Source organism: Fukomys damarensis, unplaced genomic scaffold (assembly GCF_012274545.1).
Source record: "Fukomys damarensis isolate Sample0158 unplaced genomic scaffold, DMR_v1.0_HiC HiC_scaffold_9, whole genome shotgun sequence".
NCBI lineage: Eukaryota > Metazoa > Chordata > Mammalia > Rodentia > Bathyergidae > Fukomys > Fukomys damarensis.
The window spans coordinates 42,284,253-42,293,835 of NW_022900921.1; the positions used below are offsets into that span (position 1 = coordinate 42,284,253).

General features: G+C 43.3%; 1 protein-coding gene across 2 annotated transcripts in view; it reads left to right on the plus strand.

Annotated features, from left to right (window-relative positions):
* The window catches only part of Vwa3b (von Willebrand factor A domain containing 3B), a 201,657-nt gene extending 197,042 nt beyond the window's left edge, over positions 1–4,615 (plus strand). Inside the window, exons 27-29 of one of the 2 annotated variants that reach the window (XR_004516439.1) lie at positions 3,202–3,381; positions 3,567–3,791; positions 4,548–4,615. Coding sequence is in view for 1 of the 2 variants with exons in the window: in XM_033761713.1 (XP_033617604.1) it covers positions 3,202–3,381; positions 3,567–3,591 (205 nt within the window). In the remaining variant the exon portion in view is untranslated. Of the gene's footprint in view, positions 1–3,201; positions 3,382–3,566; positions 3,953–4,547 lie in introns of those variants that run through there. The other variant, XM_033761713.1, reaches the window with a different exon arrangement.
* Positions 4,616–9,583: the final 4,968 nt, after the last annotated feature.

A 9,583-nucleotide genomic window follows, 5' to 3' on the forward strand; every position in this document is an offset into this window, starting at 1 on the left:
CAGGGGCTCACCAATTTGTCCAGGCTGGGCTTGAACTTGTGGTCCTCCTGCCTCAACCTCCCAAGTAGCTGGGATTACAGGCGTGTAACACCACACTTGGTGTGTCTCTGCTATTTTTAAGAGTGGATTTTTTTTTTTTAGTTCATCTAGGCTTCTTCCAATTATGTTTAATGTCTGCAACAGGGAGCTGGAGCTGAATGTGTCTTTTTTTTTTAATTGAGTTTATTGGTACATTTTAGGTATACAGTACAGTTACATTCATTATTGGGATCTTTTACCTTTACATGACAGGTCTTGGTTCTCATTTTTTCCCCTTGTCCCTGACCTCCCTTCACCCCCTCCTCCCCTCCCCATTTACAAACACTTTATTTCCATTTTTTCATTTTCTCGTATTTTTTCTTTTCCCTTATTACCTTTCCCCTATCCTCCCAACTTTCCCTACACCTTTAGCCCTTTTCTTCCTATTTCACACTGTCAATTATTTCATTAGGATCTTATGTACTATTATAGTTTTTCACACCAGAGAAACTATTCCATATTACACCTGCATGACTTATTTATTTCACATAGGAGTATATCATCAATATGTATCCATTTTCCTATGAATGATTCTAATTTCTCATTCTTTAAGGCTGAGTAGTATTCCATTTTATAGAAAAACCACATCTTCTTTATCCAGTTTCCAACTTATGGGCAAATGGGCTGTTTCCAAGTCTTAGCTATTACAAACTGTGCTGCTACAAATATAGGTATGCATATATCACTGTGGTGTGATTCTTTTAATTCTTTTGGAAAGATACCCAGCAGAGGGATGGCTGGGTCAAATGGAACCTCTAGTCCCAGCTCTTTGAGATATCTACATATTGATTTCCATAGTGGTTGTACCAGTCTGCACTCCCACCAACAATGGAGATGGGTTCCTTTCTCCCCGAAGCCCCACCAGCATTTGTTATTGGTTGATTTCTTGATAGCAGCCACTCTTTCTGGGGTGAGGTAGAATCTTAGTGTTGTTTTCATCTATATCTCTCAAATGACCAGTGATGTGCAACATTTTTTCATATATTTACTTGCTGCTTTTACTTCTTTGTCTGAGAAATGTCTGTTCATTTCAAAGATTTCATCACAAAGATGCAATGTCCTTGGGTAAAGGACCAGCACCTTGGTCTGCTACTGTCCAGGTGCCCTTTGTCACTTTGATGGGGGTCTTCTGCAGAAATGCTCTACCTTGGCATCATAAACTGTAAAGTTTAGGGTTGTTTTGTTTTATATTTTGTGTTTACATGCATCTTGTATTTCGCTGGAAACTAAAAGTTTTGGCCATTTAGAAGGCCATAAACATAAAGCCTTTAAAATATAAAAATATAGGCACACTAAAAATATCCTGTAATATCACGCTAGGCTATGTTAATAAGGGGCAGATATAGCACAAATGAACTCCATGTACAGATTCAGGTCCCACTTCCAGGGGGTCTCATTATGGCTACGCAAATATTCCAGAATCTGAAATCCTAACACCTTTAGTCCCAAATATTTATGATAAAGGATATTTAATCGATACAAAGGTTGCCGGTTATTCTTATAGATTCACAATCTTCAATAACAAAAATTAAAATGTATGCTTTCTGTTTTGTGACTTTTCCCCCACTTAGTAATAATGTCTTATTTGCTTCTTCCCTTAAGCATCAGTCCTCATTTCTTTTTGTTGTTGTTGTTTTGTTTTTTGAGACAAAGTCTCACTATGCAGTTCAGGCTGGCCTTGAACTATGTAGCCTAGGCTGGCCTCAAACCTGTGGTGACCCTCCTGCCTCAGCCTCCTGAGTACTGAGATATCAGGCCTGAGCCACCACCCCTGGCTTTCTTGTTTCAATTTTGCCTGGCTAAAATTCCATTATTCAGGCAGCCTGTAACTTGCCCATGTAACCCATCAGAGCCTGTACTATAGCTGCCTCTGCAGCCCTCCTTCTGGGGTCCTTCGGGCAAGTAGGCAGGTTCTTATATTTCCTTATTCTTTGGGTGCTTTTGGCACATCTAGAAGACCCTGCTCCCCACTCCCCTTATTGCTCTTCCTTCTGAGAGGGTATAGGATACAGACTAGAATGCAATCAATCCTAACACAGGGCGAATAAAGAAACCTCAGGAAAAGCAACCAGGACGTATCTACTGAGTTGAGGGTAGTGAGGTGGCTATGAGCACTGCTCTCACAGGGCAGCTGAACCAAATCCAACCTGGAAGTGTGATTTCCACACATCCTGAAGCACCTGGCAGCATAGAGTGCCTACATCCACATATCGCCGGACTCATGTGTAAAGATGACTTGTGTGACTTCCCAGAAATCCCTTCTCCAATGTTACTGCTGCTCTTCAAGCCATCTTCTAAATTTCTCTTGAGAATTTTCTCCTGAGTCTGGGAGCCCCTCTCTGTAAATGATCAGGTCTGGTGAATCTCCATCCCCAGAAGAGGGATGTGAAGGATGGAATTTTCAGAAAGAAATAAAAAAATCTTTTCCCAGTTTATTATCTTTTACCTGGCATCTTCCAGAAGCAGCAATGAGCTAAAGTTAGAGTAGAAATAAAACAAAACTAAAAATTATTCAGCATGAAAGCAGGGTGCTGATATGAGAGCAAAATAAGGCTTACCATCATGTGACCCAGGAGGCTCTGAGAAAGGTGAGTTCCTACAACAGCTATGGCAGCATAGCTGGAATGGCTCACGGTGTTCCTTGAAAGTCCACCTTTCTGGATAAGTAAATAAGCTTCGTCTGGTACACTTTCCAAATCATAAATCTAGCTGTATGACCTCATAGTCATGCCCAAGTTTTTTCAATGAAATATAAGTTGAATCAAGTTACTAGAAGAACCAGGGCTGTGGGAGAAGGTCTCTCTCATAGGAGCTCCAGTTAGGGATGCCTAGGACTGTCATGGTGCCCAGCTGACCTCCTTGGGTTATTCCTTCACTGATGCAGCCAGGCCTGGGTCCAAACAGTTAGGTTCTGTGTGTGGTTTACCTGTGGAGGTAAACTGGGGGCAACTCAGCATAGCTCAAGGTATTGGGACAGCAGGACTCCTGAGGTTCCTTCACTCAGGAGGATGGGGGACAAAGTGCTACAACACTCTCGTAGGGCTTGGACATCATGGTGATACAGAGGCTGTCAAAGCCACAGCACCCCCTGATCCCTCTTTTTCTGTCTCCTCCTCTCTCTAGGGAAGACACAGAGTTGAGGAACTCTACTTTCCCACTCTGGCCAGTGAAAGAAGTTGACCCCAGGCATTTCAAAGAACCAAGACAGGAGAACCCCAGAAGGAAGAAAAAGAAAGCCACCAACAGGCCACCTCTGCAGGAGACGGTGTCCTCAGACTCAGACGGCATTTCCCACGGCACCAGGTCCCAAGAATGCCACCCCAGCACACTCAACACCCCAAACCCAAGGAGGGGGGCGGGGGCGACACTGTCCATCCCCAGAGTACTCTGAGATCTCTCCCAAGGAGAGGGCATGTGCAGTCATGCCCCGGATGCCAGGCCAGGGTGGGACCAACCCTCCTCAGTAACACTGACATCCGTTTCCCCAGAGAAGGCCCTCAGCCTGGGGTCTAGGGGCCTGGCCATCAGCACCACAACTCCACCTCCAGCAGTTGTACCCTGTCTTCTGGGAGCCACCCACACCACAAAGGGTGAAGGACCATCACTGAGAAAACTTAAAGCAGTCTAGTGGCAACTAAGTTTCTGAGAACCAGCGTTCCCCAGGGCTGCCCAGACCTCAGTACCCAACACTGCGGGACAAGCCCCTCACTGAGGTAAGGCCATCACTCAGACCACCTCTGCCTCCCTGGGGTCCCCTCTACCCACCCACCTCTCCCACCTGTTTGAGAACATTGCTTCTGGCTTCCCCGACATGTTTTTTGTTTGTTTGTTTGTTTGTTTTTTGAGTCAGGGTCTCATTGTGTAGTTTGGACTGCCCTGGAATTCACTATGTAGCCCAGGCTGGTCTGGAATTTTCGGAATCCTCAGCCTCCCACATGCTGGGATTATAGGCATGTACCACCATGCTCAGCTCCCCCGACCTTTCTCTTTTGTTGTTGTTTTTGGTTTTTGGTTTTTTTTTTAGACAGGGTCTCACTATGTAGTTGAGACTGAACTGTAACTCACTATGTAGCCCAGGCTGGTCTCCAACTCACAGCAATCTTCCTGCCTCAGCCTCCCAAGTGCTGGGATTATAGGTGGGCACCACCACACCTAGCTTCCCCTGACCTTTCTTTATTCCCTTTTCCCCCTTCCTCACCAAACATCTCAATCTCTGGTACATGCTACACACTCAGAGGTTCCAATTTGATACATTATTGTCAAAGTCTTTGGAAGTCAGTTCACTTAGACTCTAAGCCTGCAGTCTTGTTTGAAATTGGTGATCCCATCTGAATTAGGGGTTTTGTCCCTTGACATGAGGATTGAAATTGAGACCTGACAACTTGCCTGAGATCAGTGAGACTAAGCATTGTCTATGTTATTGTTTCCTGGACATTCCTATTGAACCTCCTAACTATTCATGTCTGTAGTCTGTTGTAGGCACCTCGAATTGAGCACAGAAGCAGAATAAAAACTCTTACATTGGAAACATTTCAAAACTACTGGGCTCATCTCATTGTTTTCTTTGAACACATTTTAGCAACACCATATAAAAGTACTCAGTTCTGTTCACTGATTTCAAAATTGAAATAGCTCTGCCAAATTCCAGCACCAGGGCTAGATAAAAATGGAGTGCAGATTATTAATAAGAAACAAGTTGGAGGTTTTTGGCAAATAGTAAAGACAGGGCAAGAGTTCCAATACTCTAAAACTTCAGAACCTAGTTAAGGGTGGTATTCACATTCCTGAAAGCTATGGGCATCAGGATTACATTGAAGAAATTAGAGGAAGAATCCATTTCCACATAGGAAAAGTAAGAAACATCAGCTCAGTATGAAGATAAAAATAGAGATGTGGCCAAGAAGGAATCAGGAACGAGGAGATGACTCAAGGCAGGTAGGGACAGTGTGTGAGGGGACCTGCTGTGCCCCAAGACTCAGAGCCATCTTCCCCGCAGGAAGGTTGTGGACAGTTCTCTGCTAATAAGAGCTGTGCTCTGGAGGAGGGCCTGAGGGATGCGGGCATCTGTTACACGCAGTGGAGAACAGTGGAGCAGGACAGAAACCGCTCCTTCAGCCAGCCTCACACAGTCGTCCATCACACATGTTCTTCAGTCACCCAGCAAGCCGCTCAGTGTGACAGGGTGCCAGGCTCCAGCAGTGCGTCGTCATACATCTGCAAGGTGCCCGCTTTCTGTCTGTATTCCATCTCTCTCCATCTCCACTTTCTTACTGGACCAGTCACTTCTGTTTGGTGGCAGGGGGTCGGGGGGAGCGTGCAAGGATAAAGAGGTACAGGGCACGAGGATATATCATTGTTATAATGGTTCCATGACAATGCATGATGCATTCAATAACTTTTTACATCTGTAATGCCCAACCTTTCAGAGCTTTTAATAATACAAATAGCCCCCCACCCCGTGGCACTCGTGCTGTAGGTTCACCACCACTGGTTTACATGATATATTGGATGGCAATGCCCAGGTCAGTGAGAAGGATAAATTGCCATTATAAAGGCGAGCTTCCACTTCTGGCCAATATGGAATAAAAGACACTAGATCTGCTCTGCCACCCAGAGCAGCCAAAACACCTGACAGGATGCATGGAGCACAAGTTCCCAATCTCCGGCCATCAGGCAAAGACGGCCAGTGACTAAGGAGAGCACAGGAGGCGAGGTGTATAGTACCCTGGTGGCTCCCAGGAGACTCTGGACTGCTGCACAGGGAGGAAGAACCTCATAGCTCTGAGCTGAGGAAATGGGGCTGGGGTTCTGAGAAGCCTGAGGCAGCCAGAGTTCGTAGGGTGGAGCACTGGAGAGGAGAGCACTACGGAGGGAAGCCCAGAGATGATTGTTTGGGGTCCCTGCAGGTCTTCAGCTTGGTACTGAGCAGTATGGCTGGGGGGAACTTAATCAAGGCCAGAGAAAAGGACCGCTCAGAAAGACTAGAGCTGGGGAGAATTCCTGTTCCCTCCAGCCACAGTGGAGATCCTGACTATTCAGGGTGGCAGGTAGTACACGCCGAAGGGATTTGCTCCAAAGGAGAGCAAACTGCCTTAGACTAAATGCTCCTCTGCTCCCCTCAAACAAAGCTTAAAGGCAAGACCTGGGAGAGTCAAAGGGTTTCCAAACAACTATGACCCAGAAGAAGCCTCAAGAATACTTCTAGAAAATGAAAAATATCCACCATCCAGCAAGGTGAAGTGCACAATTTCTGGCTTGCAATCAAAGATCTGCCTGAAGACAAGCGTGGCAAAAAATACAAACCTTACTGAGGAGAAAAGTTAGTAGAAATTACCTCAGAAATGACACTGATTTTGAAAAGTCCCAGCCACGGTAACTCATGGTGTCTATAAATCTGAAGGTAACTGTTGTGCCGAGCAGGGACAGCCGTGCATCTGTGCTTGTCCATCCACTTTGAAGAGGCCTCGATGCTTTGCCCCAGGGTGGGGGAGGATTTGTGTGCTTGACTTTTCAATGAATAAAACTGAATTTTTAGCACATACTAGCAGCAATGAAAGAAATTCCATTTGGAAGCCAAACAAAACAATGACTACAGCTAAGTATCCAGATGTTATGGTCACTGTATATAATTGGCTGAGTCACAAGGCAGGGGCAGAAATATCTGGATGAATGAGGAGGACTATGGGGGATGCTGTAAATGTGGGTGTGCGTGGATCACTCCTGTGATGTCTTTAGCTCTTTCAGGAAGACTCCTAGAAGGGGATAGTGGATCCAGAATTTCTAGCGTTAGGTTTTGAGGAATCTCCATACTGATTTCCGTAGTGGTTGTACTAGTTTACCTTCCTGCCAACAGTGTAGAAAGCTTCCTTTTCCCCACAGCATTTTTCCTCATCAGCATTTCTTGTATTTGATTTCTTGATGATGGCCATTCTTTCTGGAGCAAGATAGAATCCTAAAGTCCTTTTAATTTCTCTAATAGCCAGAGATATTCTATAGTTCATTATAGCTAAGTCTTGGAAATAGCCTACGTGTCTATCAACAGGTGGTTGGATAAAGAAAATGTGGTACTGTATTTATACAAATGGAGTACTACTGTATACCTAAAATGTACCAATAAACTCAATCAGAGAAAAAAAAACCCACAATGGAGTACTATTCTGCCATAAAGAAGGATAAACTTGAGGCACCTATAGGTACATGATGCACCTTGAGACTGTAAGTGAAATTAATTAGACACACAAGCCTTAATATCACATAGTTTCTCTTACATGGGAAGCAAAATATAAACAAAGAGCAAAACAAAAGGTAAATAATAGAAAGTAGGGAAGTCTTTTTCAAATGGGATAGGGAACAAGAGATGGAGGGGAGGGAAGAAAGGGGAAGGAAAGGGTATTCTAAAAAAAAGAAAAAATGGAAATAGAGCTTTTGCAAATGGGAAAGAGACCAAGTGTCAGAAGGAACAGGGAGTGATGGAAGGGGTAGGGGACAAAAGAAAAGTTGCTTTATGTGCATGTACCAATTCCCCACGGTAGATATAATCATTATGCACTGCAAATATGGACTAATAAAACGTTGCGTGTAAAAAAAAAACTGATATAGGCCAGGGTGAGTACTAGAGAGAGAGAGAGAGAAACTCCTCAGAGAAAGAGGGCAAGTGTCCAGAAGAGGACGGATGACCAAGAGTGGTGTCTAAGATCAAAGGACAGTTGCCTCTGTCATCTCCACATTTCATTCAACTCCAGAAGGCTGAGGTTAATGACCTCAGCCATTACCAACTCAGAGCAGTTCCCACAGATGACAAACTGCACCCGCGGGACAGAAGGCAGGTTGTAGCCCAGACTGTGAAACCAGAGAGGTTACTTAGAGAACTGAGAATTGGAAAAGACAAAAACAAAGTACATTTGCACAAAACGTGCTTGCCTGAAACCCCTGAGAGAATCTGTAACACCAAATCGTGAGAGCCCAGGGAGACAGAGGACATAAATTTAATATGCAGAAATCAGTATACACAAATCACGACCAAGACGTAGTAACAGAGAAATCCTCGGTTACAATAGCAAAAGAGAAAAATACGGTTGATTCTTATTATTTGCAGTAGTTATCTTCTATCAAGTTGCTTCTAACACCAAATACTGAATCGTTACCCCGAGGGAAGATATGAAGATAAATTCCTACAAATCTCTGGTCACAGTATTTTCATCAACTGATTAATACATAATAACCTTGTTTAATGAATGTTTCTGCTTTAAAATACCTTACTTTATATGGAATCCGTGAATAATGAGGATGGACCACACTTAGAATAAATTTTAAAAGAAATATGCTTTGAGCCAGGCTGGGCTGAGGCAGGAAGATTGCAAGTTTGAGCCCAGCTAGGGCAATGTAGTTCTGAAATATTGTCTCAAAAATAAAAAGGACTGGAATGTAGCTCTGTGTGAAGGATCTGGGTTCAATCCCCAGTGTCACAAACAAGACTAAAATTTAAGCACTCCTAAAAGACACAGAAGTAGACTTGAGCATATGCTTGTTTTAGGTGGGATGGCTCAAGGTGGTGGAATCACAGTTCTTCCTGAATTCACCAACTGATGTAATACATTCCAAATAAAACAAAAAATATTTTATGATATTTGAAAAGTGGCAGTAAAGTTCGTATGGAAAAATAAGCCTGTGAGACCATAGCTAATATACTGAAAAATAACAGCCATGAGGAGAGTCTTAGCTAACATATTAAAACACAGTAGCATCTCTATGGTTAAAATAGTGCAGCGCTAGCACAAGAAAAGACAAATGGACTGGTGGCCTAAAAGAGAGCTCCAGAAGCCAAGTGTGGCCGTGTACATGGGTAACCTCAGTATTCTTGGAGGCTGAGGCAGAAGGACATCAAGGGACTTAATGAGAATCTCATTCCAAAATGAAAAAGAAAAAAATTTTTTTTTCTCGGTACCAGGGATCAAAGTCAGGTCCTTGCGCTTGCAAGGCAGGCAGCAGAACCACTGAGCTAAATCCCTGGCCCTAAGAATAAAATTTTAAAAAGAGCTAGGAATGTAGCTCAGTGTAAAGGCCCTGAGTTCAATCTTCAGTAGCATGAAAAATAAATCCATAAAAAATTTTTTAAATAAAATAAAGTATAGAAATGACCTATTTGCATAATATATGGAAATTTAGTATATTATAAAGGTGATGGATCACAGAAACTTTTTAATAACTGGTACTAGTTACCACTTGGGGGAACATCAGATCCGTGCCTCACAACACACACAAGAAGTAATTCCAAGTGGATCCAAGTCCTAGATGTAAAAATAAACATAAAAGCAAGCAAGCACTAAAGCAAGAAAATTCCTTCAAAATGTGGGGGTGGAGAAAGCTTTTCTAAATGACTCAAAATCCAGATGCAGTAAAAAATGATTAAGCTTGGGATGGGGATTTAGCTCAGTGGTACCACCATTTGTCTCTCAAGTGCAAGGTCCTGAGTTTGATCCTTGGATACAAAAAAAAAAAAAAAAAA